Genomic DNA, 15769 nt, shown 5'->3' with positions numbered 1-15769 from the left:
GTCACATGGGAAGCCCCATAAATAATGCCGAAGCAGCCAGGCAGCAGACTAAGTTTAAGAGCATCCCCCTCCACTTAAACTCACTGTATCCGCGCTGAACCACCTTCCACCATCCATCCGTGATCTTATTTAGAACTGATGTCCTTTAGGAAATCTTTTATAACTGTGGGAAAATTTATCCAATCGGAATAAATGCAATTGAAAGGTCCTGCAGATGTTTCCGGAATCTTGGAGCAGCTCAATTTGAAGTAGTATTTGCAACATGAAAAATCACATGCTATGTTCTCTGTTTTTTTAACAAATTGGTTGAATGTTTCTTTTCAAAGATGTGTGCTCCATATTGTCAATTACTGACAGGCAGCATGACTGGCTTATTTAGCAAGTGAAGAGTTTTAATTATACAAATTCAGTGGCAGCATGGTATTGTGCAAATAGCATGCATTTTAAAGTCAAACGGGTATACAAGTTTTGCGACATAATAGCTATAGTAAGCTATTAAGTTCTTTTGGGGGCGCGTGGAAGATTAGCCCTGAGCTACCTGCTGCCAATCCTCCTCTTTTCCTGAGGAAGGCTGGCCCTGAGCTAACATCCATGCCCATCTTCCTCTACTTTATATGTGGGACGCCTACCACAGCATGGCTTGCCAAGCGGTGCCATGTCTGCACCCGGGATCTGAACCAGCGAACCCTGGGCCGCCGAAGCGGAATGTGCACACTTAACTGCTGCGCCATCGGGCTGGCCCCTAATTTAGGTTTTTAATTCACTTTTATGATCTGGATTTCCTCACTGGTAAAGACAGATGAAAACATCTATCTCTAGCTTATGGGGCTGTTCATAAATTTATGAATGTTGTATATATACATATTCTCTAGTTCAATTAATGTTACTTCCCTCAACTTCCTTCTTTGTATTACAAACACACACACCTCCACTACATAATTATTACCAATTTACAGAGAATTAGAATAAAAGATATTTAAAGCTATGCTTAGCTTAACATGATCCTCTTTTAGTGATTATAAAATTCAATATTGTATGACGCTTCATGGCTATTATTGCCGTCATCAATTATCGCTGCATTGTAGATGAGAGGAAGAACCTTTTTAATAACAGGATATTTGGAGTAATAATGGTGAAATAACTAAGGATTTGCTCAAATAAAGCAACCAGGAACAAAGACCCTGTCTTCACTTTCTTCCTGAAATTCCCCTTAGTATCTCACTAAGAGCATTGTATGCAGTAAGAGGGACTCCTCCAACACTTCCATTTACTAATTGCTCTATTCACAATTTCCATGATTTCAATTATTCTCCAAACAAATTATTCTCCTCTTAGACCTGAATACAACCTGCGTTTCTACTGAGCCTCAAGCCGTACATTGCTACTAGGAAAGACATTTTACAGCTCAGTGCCAACTGCAAACAATAGCAGACTTTTCTGCCTTAGACCTTACGTATGCAGAATGCAAAAGGGGATCCAGAGTCCTATATTCTTGCCTGCTATCTCCTCTCCCTTTGTTATCATGGAGGCTGCACACGGCTCTGTGCCTCCACCATCTCTGCTATACACTTCCTTCAGAATACAAGTATCCCGGTGGACAAAGCATTATTCCTGGAGATGCTGATGGCTCTCATGGCTGGAGGTGCTCTAGATGTAAGAAAATCTCTATACTATTTTAAGGCTTCTATTTCCTCTCATTACTTTACTATACTAAGAAGGAGGGAAAGAGCCAGAATGTCAAAAAAAATAAGAACCTAGAAAACACTGAACTCTTCTAAAAGGATACCATCCAATGTAAAGTTCAGGAAAAAAGGGGGCATATTTAAATGTGTACTAAAAAAAGTTTTTTATGATCTGAAAAAGTATACACCTGGGTTTGCATCTACTCCAACAAGTCCCTCTGTGGGGAGACTGTCTCTGTATTTCTATCTTTTTCTTTGTATCTCTCTCTCCGTATATATCTCTATCACTTTCTCTTCTCTCTCTTACTCTCTCCCTTTCTATTCCTCTTCTCTCCTCCTCCCTGCTCCTTCTCTTCACTTTCCTTTACCTTGAGTGGACAGTAAAAAATGCTTCAGAGGCATTTAGAATCAAGCCATGGATATCATACAGTCTTGCATAAGAGAAATTCAATTTTCCCTTGGGGACCAGACAGATCAAAAGGTTCAAAGCAACTTAGAAAATATGAGGATAAAATTAGTGCTTTCTCTCTGAAAAGCAAAAATTAGTTCATTAAGCAACTTTTGGGGCAGGCTAGAGTCTCAAAGGAAGTAGAGAGGGCCAGACTGAACTCAGGTTCACCAGTTTAAGCTATTAGGTATAATGTGTTTAAATAGCAAACAAGTTCGCAGTCAATGATTAATGATTTCTCCCCAAAGTAAAAAAGGGCAAACAGAGCTAAGGTAAATAATAGTTAATAATGGTTGAAATTCACTTGGGAACAACAATTTGTATATCTGTGTTTGCTTTAACAATACAGTCCTATAATTCAACTATAGTTGGACTTGCATGCAAGTTTAAGTAATTACGAATCAAATAAAACCCATGATATTATGTTAATAAAGAGCTGTATTTATGTAGAAAAACCACTAGTGACTGAGGGATGCACTCTCTTTCCATTTCTTTCCTCTCGAATATCTACACTTACGGCATAGGCCCCACAAGTTCCATTGAGGAAGCAGAGTTGGCAAATATTCTTCACTTGGTCCCAAACTTTAAAGGGACCACAATGTTCTGTTATATAAGCTAAGGGAAAAATGCAAACATCACTACCTTGGTGTACATATCACAATGCACACTCCTGCCTAACTCAAGGAGTACTTCAAAAAATATGAAACTATCTCAGAAGATAAAAAACAACGGACTGACGGGCAAAGAACCTCAAACTATCATTCCAGATCCTACAAATACTGCAGGAAAGTGACATATATTTCTCAATAACGTACAGAAATACCAAGAGTTTCGAATCTGACAGAAGGAGAAATGAAATTTATGAAACAACAGAACTCAGCCAAGTCTAGATTATTGAGGCCGTGATTATTTTATCTTTTTTCTCTCATTTTGTATTTCCATTGTTGCTACTGCCTCTAAAACAGAGAAAGACAAAAGAAGCAAATTCTATATATCAGTTTTTATAGTTTTGGATGACAAGTACTTGAAGTTATTGACTGAGGTTCCCAGATTATTTATAAAATGTATCCATCTTTTTCTCTGTCCCTAAAAAATAAATGAGAGATAGCAGCATCCAGTGGATTTAAAAATAAAGCAATCAATATTTTGTTATCTTGAGAGTGGATATATATTTTATTTTCTAAAGAAGTTAATCAGCTAAATAGAAAAGAAATTTTAAAAACAGTGGAATAATGGGGCCAGCCCAGTGGCACAGTGGTTATGTTCTCACGTTCCGCTTTGGCAGCCCAGGGTTCACTGGTTCAGATCCCAGGTAGAGACCTATGCACCACTTGTCAAGCCATGCTGTGGCAGGTGTCCCACATATAAAGTAAAGGATGATGGGCATGGATGTTAGCTCAGGACCAGTCTTCCTCAGCAAAAAGAGGAGGATTGGCGGCAGATGTTAGCTCAGGGATAATCTTCCTCAAAAAATAAGTAAATAAAAACAGTGGAATCGGAATGGGTGAGAACTGGCCCAGGAGTGAGTCACTGATAATCAAGTTGGTGATTTGGTTCTATAAAGCTCATCTCAAGATGGCAGAAACAAATGTTCTGGGGGGAAAAAATGCAGAAACAAAAGTGATTCAAAGGGCAGAGTAAATTCTTATAAACCAGACACTGTCACCTACAACCACGAACATCTATGTATTTCCTGTAAAAATACTGACTGACTTCCCTTAACTACATAGCCACGTGAGGGAAGAATCAGGTCATTTTTCTAAACATAGAATTATCAGTGTGATACAGGAAGCTGTTCTAGAAAGTTTATATTAGCAAAGTCAGCATCAGGCCAATAAATTGTGGCACTCAAACCTCTTTTCAACACCCACCTCTGGGAAGTATACGTAAATTAAAATAAACGTCAGCCTGTTTCAAAACACAACTGCAGCTAAAAAAAGGAAAAAGGGTGAAAATACTTGCTCCTAAGAGGCAGTATTCAAAGGACAACAGGGTGAAATGTTGTAATTCCAATGACCTTTAGGTATAAGAATAAAATGAAACTGTATTCTTCAGACACTCTCCAAATGTTTGGACTAAATTGCACAGAAATGAAGTGTGTTCAGGATGACCAGCCATGAGCAACAGAGACAGGACTGAATGTCACAAGTACATCCAAGTATGGAGTTTTTCATAAAGGACATTCAAATAATATGAGCTCATGGGGGCAGCAACAAATTGAATTTCTACCAAAAGCTCAAAGAACCATTACATAGCACTGAAAATATTATATGTCCCGGCAGAAGTGAATAAGAGAGAATTAAAAAAAAAAAGAACAAGCCAACTATATCTACAATACATTAAACAAGAATATTCTCTTTACCTGCAGGGATTGCTGTCCTTCACAATCTGTTCCCAACCTACCTTCCAGCTTGGCTTCTAAATGTCCTCATGCCATCCCTTCAGTTGCACTGCACTATTCTGTTCTCAAATAAGAGACGTATTTTCTCCTTCAAAAGAACAGTTGTTCTTTGATTGAGAAGTCTTCCCCAATACCTCTCTACAGGACTGATAACTTTCTCTACCCTCTCATGGCATTCTATTTGGTATTTATTTCCTCTTCTTTCTCCCAGACTTTACTGCAAGATGCTTACAACAAGAACTTTTCCTTATTTACCCTGAATTCTAAAATATAAAATGGCCAAAGACATGATCTTTAGAATGAAGTGAAATCATTGTAAGATAAACACTTGTCATTAGAAATTCCTTAATTGAATAACAGGAACAGAGTACGATGTGTATATCCATGACATACAATAATGCCTATAATGCTCTTTAATAAAAAAGTAAGAAGGTAGAATTGGTTGGGGTTTTGCTCTGGTTGGTTGGTTGGTTGGTTGGTTAGTTGGTTTGGTTTCTAAGTAAGGACACAGTGATACCAAGTGATTAAACGATTTTTTTAATATCATTAAACAACTCACAAAGTAGAATAGTCAGAACTTAATGTCCCTTGATTCCTGGTAAACCACAGTGTTTTTACTTATTTATTTTGCAGAGTATAATTCATTCTCAGTAAGCCAAAAGACTATTTCCATCCTCTGCAAATTTCCTTAAAATAATGGAAAAGAAATTAAGAGATCCTACCTCCATTAGCAGAACCAAATCCTAAAAGAAGGTAATGTGGTATAAAGGGAAGAGCTCTGCTCTTGGAGTCAAGGCAGCCTTCAAAATTCAGCTCTATCAGGCATGTCACCACGAGCACTGTTAACTGAGGCCACCTCCCTGGCTCTTCATTTCCTAAACTATAAAATGGATGGAAGAATCTCCTGCACCCTCCCCCGCCAATGTTTCCTGTGAAGTTAATGACAATGTGTGTAAAATTTAGCTGCGCATCTGGCACAGAGTCAACAATTTGTTGACTTTGAAATACAAAGCAATATTCAAAGATGTGTGTGTGTGTGTGTGTGTGTGTGTGCCCCTTTTTGGGAATGCATTGCTATCATTTTGTGTGGTCTGTGTAGTAAATAATTTTGATATGGTAATATTTTTAAAATCTGCCATATTAAATGTGGTGCCATTTTTACTACCTCCCTAACTTGAAATCACAAGTTCCAAATATTTATTTCTACTCTAAAGGCAGTTTTAACAGTTCAACTTTCTAACACGCTGCCAGTGCAACACATCAAGAGAAAAATGTGTGATGAGATGAAGTTTGCTTTTGGAATTCTTGCAAAGGAGAACTTCCTCGGGTTTAGTATTGGTCGTGTTTAATACTATAACAAACAAAAATGGGAATATTGAGTTTTATGCTTACATTACAGTGATTTTCTTCCTCAAGAAAACATCTTGGAGGAGGGGGGAGTAAAGATATTCCCTATCTAGAAAGCAAAGAAATCGATTACTGAGTGTTTCTTTAGCATTTAGCTAAACCTGTGACCCCTTGGATCTTAATCTTCTTTCTAAATTGTTCATATGCTTGTAGAGTCCAAGAGGAGTATATCTGGTAAAAATAAAATGGATCTTGGGAACTGAAGAACTAGTTGAAGTCACAGTTATGCTAAGTATCAGCTTTGTGACTTTGGGTGATTCACTTAATCACTTTGATCTTAATTTTCTAATCCAAAAAGGAGAGTTACAGCCTGATTACTCCATGGTTTGTGTGTGAGAATCAAAGGACATCGAATATGCAAAATGCAAAGTGCCTTCTCAGCAGAGAGCTTTATTATTACCACTTTAACTTCCACATTATAATTACATTATCACTATTATAACTATCCAAGCTTTAACTCCTTAAAAGAAAGTAAATACCGTTTTTTGATTATTTGCTTTTATCACCACCTGAGATGAAACTGTGGCTCCCATCTTCCTGAGTGAAGAAGGAAATCACAGTACTGCTACCAGAAGGACTATGTTCTCAAGTCAGAATTGTGTGCCTTTAAGTCCAGTTTATACCACATGGAACTAAAGGTCTTATGTTGCTATGGTTCCTTAAGAGAAAGGTCCACACGGAAGGTCCCAGAACAAGACAAAAATCATACTAATATCATAGGTATGTACAGTGCTTTAGGGTTTTCAGGTGATTTTTCCTTTGTCCTCACATTGATCTTGATTCCAGTAAGATGAGTACCTGATGCACAGCAGGAGCCTCATGAACCACCAACAAGTCTGCCGCCATCTACAGTGCTGTAAGAGGCAATACCTTTCTGCAGGAGAGGATGTGCAATGATCCCTTTTTACCCCTAGTAGTCCAGAGCCAGTAGCCCCTTTTATTTTTGTCAACAATGCTTCCTTTTTGTTCCTCTCCCTCCAACTAGGAAGCACATCACTGACACAGACACAATATACCTTTTCATAGAGAAGGCAAATGAATATGTGCCAGATGGGCTGAGGGGATTACAACATGTTTCCTGCTCCCATGGTGACTCAATGGGGCTGGTATGAGAACTCATCTCATTCAAGAAGTCAGCTTCCCCGGCAGAATTATGAGTCACAGTTCCTGGGTAGAAAGCTCACTTTCCAACAGCATTTGGGGTGGGTTGAGGGGGTTCCTTGGATGGATTACAGAAAAGGTCATTCAGAAAAGCAACACGACTAGAACTGCTGGGGAGGCACCAGCATCCACTGGCTTCTGAGACTTCACTGATCTCTCTGCAAAAGTAACACAGTCACCTCTCCCTTTTCCTTCAAGGTGAGGACCACACTGATGGATTGCTGGTATGAATCTCAGCAAGTTCTATTACAAAACTGTCCATTTTGGCAAAAAGGGATGCAAAGGGACATTTTTTCATCCATTTAATATATAGCTATGGAGTGCCTACTACATGTCTATGCGTCAATCATTCTTTCAAGTGTTTATTAACAAACAAAAAGGACAAGTCCCTATCCTCAGGTAACTTAAAAGCAGAGAAATAGAGAGAGGAGGAGGAAGGGAAAGAGAGAGAGAAAGAAAGAATGGAGAAAGCACAAGGAGTCGGGGGAGGAAAAAGAGGAAGAAGGAGGAGGAAGGAAGGAGAAAAAAGGAAGAGGAGAGAAGAGAAAGAGTTACTATGTCGAGAAATGATGAGTGTTATCAACAAACTAAAGCAGTACAAAGGAATAGAGAGGGACTGGCAGGGCTATTTTAGTTAAGATGGTTAGGGAAGCCCTCTATAAGCAGATAATATTCAAGCATAGAACTAAACCAAATAAGAACTAATTATAATCAGGGGTTATATTCAACATGTTTAAAAATCAGGACATCATGGCACTGACCAGTCAAATGGGACACTCAGTCAGCCAAGACAGATGTTGGCCTAAACAAGCAGTAGAGCTGTTTACTAGTGTATCTCAGCTGAATATCAGCCCTGGTTACGATACAAGCTTTCCTCTCTGAAGCCCCCAAGGGCCAACAAGGTGGAAAGTTATCTGTACTTCTCTCAGCTTTGAGCGGTACTCTCTCCTAGTTCTACCCCTCCTTTTGTGCTATTTTTGGCTTCCAAGAAAATGCTTTAAGTGGCATAGAAAAACTAAAACACACCCAGATAAGATATCAGGATGGTAAGGGCTCAAATCCACGCCATGTGAAGAATACCTGAAGACATCTATTGAAGAACACTCATCAAGGTTATATGATCACTATTCTAACATTTCTGAAGGCCTCTCACACAGAAGAGGAATTAAAGCAATGAGATTCAAAGTACTGCCAAGGTCTTCAGGAAAATTATACATGAGAAGCTTTTTTAAACGAAGATATCTAGGTTTCCTGAATTAAAATTAAGAGAACCATCAGATTAGGTGTATTCTATTTAAATAAAGAATCTGAACCAAAGAAATGTATGGTATGACAGAGACAAATTTCAGGAATATGTACTAAAAGTTTCTAAGAATCTGATCAGTCCAAAGACATAACGGATTGCACTCGATGGTCGCTTGTTAGAGTTACCATCAAATGATTCAGAGCAGTAATTCTGGAGATGAGAGGAGACCTGAACAGACGAACTTTCAAATCCCTTGTAATTCTGATTTCATATGATCAGGTTCATGATGACTGAGTTCGGTTATTCAAACTCAGTAAAGGTTTTGGCTGGCTCCTCTTATGAAGTAAAATCCAAAGAAAGAGTGAACTTAATGACAGGTACTTTCTTTCCTAGGTAGAGGGAGTAAGACAGAAACCTATCATGATTTATTTGCTCTTACAAGGTCTTAATGGAGTGTTATCACTGGCTGTCTACCACTGGCTCAAATTTGGAAAACAGAGTCAGTCTACCATCACTGTCATTTCTTTTCCCATACCACCTGAGGTAAGGGAAAGAAGGAGGGCTCTAGTTGGCTTGGATGTGAAAGTGAGGGAAAATTCCTATATTTATACACACCAGACCACTGCCTCAAGTGTACTGTGTCCCACAAAGACCAGAGATATCAGTGGCTCATCCCATCACCAAAATTCTATGATTCTCTCATATGTGTGATTCTGTGCTACCACAGAAGACAGTGGAAATAGACAACATTATGTTTTCTTAACTAATTTTCAGAAAGAGTTGACACATTACCCTATTCATGACTTGCATTTTAATAGACTGTCAAAAGCCATTCACTTACCTGAGGCATGACTTTGCAGGATCCCATAAAAGTAGAGACTCATTACACACCACAGAAGTCCCATCCTGTCAACATAAGTACAAAGGTAAGGGAGGTTACTTATTACTCTCAATTCCTTAAATAATAATTAGTGCATATGCATGCTGACCATAGAGTAGGAACTGTTCTAAGAGTTTTACAATATTAACAAATCTAATTGCCAGGACCAACCAATGCGATAGGCGTTTTTTTTAAACACCCACATTACAGTTAAGAAAACTGAGACAAGTTTAAATAACATAACCAAGATCTTTTGGCTAGAAACTAGTAATGATCAAACTCCAGCAATCTGACTCCAGAAATGTCTTTTAATCATTGAATATAACTGTCTGCTTTAAAAGTCCTCTGGACTTTTTTTACCAGGAGTCACATTTCTCACAAATAAATTTGATCTTGTTACCCTTCTTTGAATTCCCTTAGTCTATGCACAATTGGAAATATTTTATGATCCAGGCACTTTTTCTTCTTAGTGATGCACAGAAAGTCTAGAAATCCTCGATTCAGACTTGGTCTGCAGTCTGCCACACTCTGAATTTATAGTAAGAGGAAATACATAAACCTCATGCCCTGCTGTGCCTGCTCTCCTCTTCTCACTGGAAGAGACAAATGATGAGGCTGGAGTCCAATTTCTATGATCTTTAGCCTTTCTGTTGACAACTAGCTGAGACAGCCAACTAGCAAGAACCATGCCCTTACATTTAGTTGTGTGATCTTTAATAAAGAAGGCCTGGAGATTTATCAACTCTGTGAAATATTTCTTTCCCTACTACCCTAGACATATCTGGCCCCTGATAAAACCTCTGTAGGGTTACAAATACTGAAAGATGGATATTTCTGAGAAATTCCATATTCAAGACTTCTGCTTTCTGTTTTGAACACAACAGCCATAAAAGGGTGCTTATGGACATCTTGGTCACTTGTCCAGATCATATTTCTAGTAAATGAAAGAGATGAGATTTATACCCACATCTGGCTAACTACAGGTATATTATCCCAAATATTAGCCCATGCCACAAGTTCTACAACCACAGGGAACGACCATTTCAAAAAGATGAAAGAGGCATTTGAAAAATAGGGTGAGAATATCATAGCATTTAAAAGGGGACACTTTTAAGAGTGCTACACTGAAACAAAAGGTATAAACTGGTACTGTCTGAGCAATCCAGACTGTGATCACTTTACAGGACAATGCGAGTTTCCGATGCCTGTCACCTCTCTTGACCACACACTAACAAAAATCTCTACTTCATATTGTGTTTCCTTCTTTAGCATGATTGTACACAAATTCCTGGTGAGTCTACTATATCTTAAACAATCATTTTACCTCAGATTAAATTTCTTTTTCTTACGATCATCACTCCCTTCCGATTCCTATGCCATTACCTTAGGGAACTCTTCTCTCCTCCAATCATTCATTTATTCAATAAAACACGTAGCGAACACTTTCTGTTTACAAGTCACTATGATATAATTGCAGGGGCCTCTGGAGAGCAAGAGGTAGGGCTTCTTCTAAAGGCAATTCTCCCGAGCAGAGGAGATAAACCACATGCGAACCACTTCAACATCATCAACCATGAACAATCACACGCAGGGGTACTGTAGGATATGCAAACATTTATCAGACAGAAGCACTAGGCAGAGTCTAGCAGACTTAAAATGTGTACAAAAAACCCCTACAATACAAAGTAAACAGTGATAAAAAGAGAGAGGAACAGATAAGTGTTAGTGAAGATTAGCAAAAGAAAGAGATTACTCCAGCCAAGGCAATCAAAGAAGACTAAACATAAAAGGTAGAGTTTAACTGAGCAAGAACTGGTCTGGAAATTTAGAATTGAGGGAGAAAGAAAGTGTAGGGCAAAGAGACTCAGTGGAGAATAATACTCAAAGATAGGGAAAGCATGAAACATACATAGGAACAGTTTATAAATAATTCAGTTTGGTCCAGCGCAGGGTATTAGGAAAAGAACTATAGGAGATTTTGTTGGAAAGTATGAAGTATTAGGATCAGAATACGGCAAGGCTTTGAATAGCAGGCTAAGGAATTGGGGTTTAATTTAAATAGCAAATAGGGAAACACTGAAGGATTCCGATTAGAGGACTGATATGATCATCAAGTTGTGCCTTATGGAGATCATTGCTCCAGGCATGTATTGGATGGATTGCCACTAAATTCTGTCTTGAAATCATTTTGGCTCCGGAGTCTGTCATCACAATAATTGTTATCCTCCTAGCTTTGTGTCATCCCTAAATTTGATCAGCATGCCACCTAGGTCCACATCCAAGTCATTAATAAAAGTAATTAATAATTCTGCATGAATCCTTGTCAACGGAGAGCAACTAGATATTTTACTGCAGATTCAGGGCACAGTAATTTCAGCCCCAAATATTCAGCTAAGCTAAAGCACTCTAGCCTCCCAAATTGCTTTTGGCTGTTAAAAAAAAAAAAAAGCAAAAACCTCACACCTCTAGATTTTCCCAATTTGCCTGTTTATAAGCCGCTGCTGCTGAATCTCTAAAGTAACACTTAGAAGATGTTCTAATTAGTGTGATTGAGGGCCTTAATTGATATTCCCATGAGTAACTGGATTCTGTAGGAGGCAGCAAAGAGTCAGGTCATCCAGGTAAGGCTAATATAAAGATAACCCGTGTGCAAACACGAATCCAGGGCCAGTCCTGCCTGTGATGAATTAGAATAAAGCAGACTAAAAAGAAAATGAATATGCAGGCTGATTTTGACAGACTAAAGGTACCAAGGTTAGTGGGAGGCGATTGGCTGGTCTAAAACCTCTTGGAGAAAAGTGGTTCATTTAACATCGTCTTGCATCCTGCCTCAGAATTTTATTATTGTGACTAGTAACACACTTCTGGTTCTTGTTTTTTTGGAGGGGAAGGGGCTGGGTATTTTCAGAGAAGGAGACGCTCAAAGGAACCTGCCTAATAATGCACGGTTTCTCACGGTCTGAATTACAACTTAGCTTTAAATTATTGTGATGGGGTTTAGGAGACTCTACCCTTGCTTCAGATGATTGGAACCCACACATAATAAATTTCCAGTCAGCTTTTCCCACATTATCCATTTTACTTGCTATATGATCATTTTCATACTTCCCCTTTTAGGTATTAGTAGTTCTTTCATATTTCATAGCTGTTTCCCAGTATAACAACTTAGATGCTTATATCTTCTAGCAAAATGTTTCAAATACGGACTTAGTTCTAAGTAATCAACAAAAATGGTAATGATGATTGTTAATATGTGCTTAACATCTACCCCTGCATATAAACCCTTCCCTTGTCTGCATTCTGTAGGCTTAATAAGCTTCAGTATCTCTTTAGCTCTGAGCCAGCCCTGACTACTGGATTCTCTCACTGGGCCAGCAGGTGAGAGGCTGAAACTAGATTTGCTGCCCCAAAGCTGGTGTTATCTCTGAATTACCATTGGTTCAGCCTTCCTTCTGAACAGCGGCATTTTACCAGGCCACAGGACTAGATTTCTCCCTCATTCCCCTGATTCCACATACAGCTCCACACTCAGATAACAGCCACTCTTGGAAGCCCACCAGCCTGGGCTGGTGGGCCTTGGACCGTCAACCTGGTGTTCATCAGCACTCTTTACCAGGAGCCTGCATTTTGTCCCTCTGTAAGGTTTTGCTCCAAGCTGGAAAATCCTCTGGTAACCATGAAGCTGCTATTAACTGCTTTATTCCTGGTTGATGAGACAATCTTTGCTATGACCTGCCCAGTGAAGACTTGGCCATTAACACCAAGGCACAAACACTAGACGATCATCCCTATGCCAGGTCAGCCTTGCAGCCAAATCACTTCCTTGAGTCCTAACCCCATCCAGATCCTTCCTTTTCCCTTCTCTAACTTACTGATAAAGTTTGAGCAGGTCTTGCATCTATGCCCACCTAAGATATGACAGACAAGCCTTTGAAAGACATAGGACAAGTTAATTATCCCATTTTACAGAAAAGGAGATAGCATTTATTATGAAATCAGAGTTATTTTCCCCATCAATCTTTTACGTAATTTACAGTCTTTTGAACCATAAGAGGATGGTTGTGCAGAATATTTCAGAAACTAATATTTATTAGTAAACAAAAATTTCAGTAAAGTGACATGGAAGGCTCTGATTCTGGGTAAAATGAAGTAAGCACACTCTACCCTGTCTTTCTCAATGAATGCAGCTATAAACGTAGGCAGAACGCATGCAGCAACTATTTGAAGACTCTAAAAAGTAAATAATAGAACACTATTTCCAAGTATACATAGGATATTCACCAGGATAGGCCGTATCCTGCACCACAAATCAAACCTTAACAAATTTAACATAATTGAAAGCATATCCTCCAATCATAGAATTCAATCAGAAATCAATGGAAGACAAATAGTAGGAAAATTTCCAACACATAGAAATTAAGGAATGTAATTCCAAATAATCCATGGGTCAAAGAGGAAATCTCAAGGGAAATTAGAAAATATTTTGAGGTGAACAAAAATGAAAATATAAAATACCAAAATGTGTTAAAGCAGTTAAAGCAGTGCTTAGAGGACAACTGGTAGCATTAAAGGCTTACATTAGAAGAGAAGAAAGATCTCAACTCAACAACCTAATCTTTCATTTTAAGAATCTAGAAAAAGAAGAGAAAAATAAACCAAGCAGTAAAATCAAGGAAATAACGAAGAGTCGTGATCAAAGAATTCAGAAAAATAAAAAGTACAGAAAAAAATAATGAAATCAAATTTGATTCTTTGAAAAGAACAACAAAATTGCTAAACCTCTAGCCAGGTGAACCAAGAAGAGAAAAAAAGACACAAATCACTAATATCAGAAATAAAAGAGGGTACATCACTACTGATCACGCAGGGATTAAAATGGTAATAAGGCAATACTAAAAACTCTAAGCACATAAATTCCACAATTTAGATGAAATGTACTGATATCTTGAAAACCAAACTACCAAAGCTCACCCAAAATGAAAGAGACAATCTGAATAGTCCTATAATTACTAAAAGATATTGAATTTGCAGTTAGAAACCTTCCAAAGAAAGAAATTTCCAAGCTTTGGTTTCACTGGTGAATCCTATCAAACATTTAAGAATAAACAATATCAATTCTACATAATCCTTTCCAGAAAATAGAAGAGAACAAAAGAGTTACCAATTCATTTTATGACACAACATTGATTCCCAAACCTGCCACAGACAGCACAAGAAAACAAATCTATAGATATCCCACAACCAAGCAGAGTTTATCCCAGGAATGCAAGACTGGTTTCAGTATTTGAAAAGTCTAATGAAGAAAAACCACATAGTCATATCAAATGATGCAGGAAGAGCATCTGACAGAATTCATCATCCATTCATGATAAAAATTCTCAGCAAACTAGGAATAGAAGGGAACTTCCTCTAACCGATAAAAAGCATCTACAAAAAAACTACAGCTAACATTACATCTTATGTTGAAAGACTGAACACTTTTTCACTAAATCAGAAGCAAGGCAACGATATTCATTCTTAGTACTATTCAACATCACAACGGAAGTCCTAACTGGTGCCGTAAGGCTATTCGCAGATGACATAATTTCCAACATAGAAAGTCCAATGGAATCTATTAAAAAAAAACAGAACTAAATAAGTAAGGTCAACAGAAAAAAATTAAACATAATACTATATACTAGTAATGAACAATGGGAAACAAAAATGTCTAAAAGGATTGGTTATAATAACTAAAAAAATGAGATGTCTAATTAAACATGTATAAGATCTGTATGCTGAAATTTACAAAATATTAATAAAAGAAACCAAAGAAGACCTAAATAAACGGAAATATGCAGTTGGAAGAATGGTCCTAGGCCCTAAATCTCTGGAACCTGTTATGTTACCCTACTTAGCAAAAGGAATTTTACAAATATGATTAAGATTATAGACTTTAAAATAGGGAGATTATACTGGCTTATCCAGATGGGCTCAATCTAATAATATGAGTCCTTAAAAACAGAGGACTTTCTCTGGTTAAAGTCAAAGAAATGCAGCAGAAGGATAAGCCAAAGAAATTGGAAGGCAGAAAAAAACTCGATAGGCCTTTGATGTTTAAAGATAAATGTAGCAACATGTCAAGAAATGCAGGCTGCCTTAAAGAGCTGAGAGAGACTCCCCGCTGACAGCCAGTAAGGAAATGAGAACCTCAGGCCCACAACCACAGGAAGTGAAATTCTGCCAACAACCCTGGAAGTGTGTTCTTCCCCAAAGCCTCTAGAAACGAATGCAGGCTTGCTGACTCTTCGATTTTAGCCTTGTAAGACTCCAAACAGAGAATCAGCTAAGCCACACTGAACCTGGAATTCTGACTCACAGAAACTGTGACATAACAAACAAATGTTGTTTTAAGACTTAGTTTCTAGTAATTTATTGCAGTGGTAATAGAAAACAATACAAAAGACATATCCTATTCGTGGATCAAAAGATTCCACATAGAAAAGATGTCAACCTCCCCCAAATTAATTAACAAATGTAATGAAATTCCAATCACAAATCCAAGGTT

General features: G+C 38.0%; 1 protein-coding gene across 9 annotated transcripts in view; it reads right to left on the bottom strand.

Moving 5' to 3' along the window:
* IL1RAP (interleukin 1 receptor accessory protein) overlaps positions 1–15769 on the bottom strand; it is a 131202-nt gene that overhangs the window by 80802 nt on the left and 34631 nt on the right. For all 9 annotated transcript variants that reach the window (XR_011529140.1, XR_011529139.1, XM_008540784.2 and 6 more), the window contains exon 2: positions 9187–9251. Coding sequence is in view for 7 of the 9 variants with exons in the window: in XM_070582521.1 (XP_070438622.1) it covers positions 9187–9251 (65 nt within the window). In the remaining 2 variants the exon portion in view is untranslated. The remainder of the gene's footprint in view (positions 1–9186; positions 9252–15769) is intronic.

This window comes from Equus przewalskii, chromosome 18, assembly GCF_037783145.1.
Source record: "Equus przewalskii isolate Varuska chromosome 18, EquPr2, whole genome shotgun sequence".
Taxonomy (NCBI): domain Eukaryota; kingdom Metazoa; phylum Chordata; class Mammalia; order Perissodactyla; family Equidae; genus Equus; species Equus przewalskii.
This window is presented reverse-complemented; position numbering and strand designations above follow the sequence as displayed.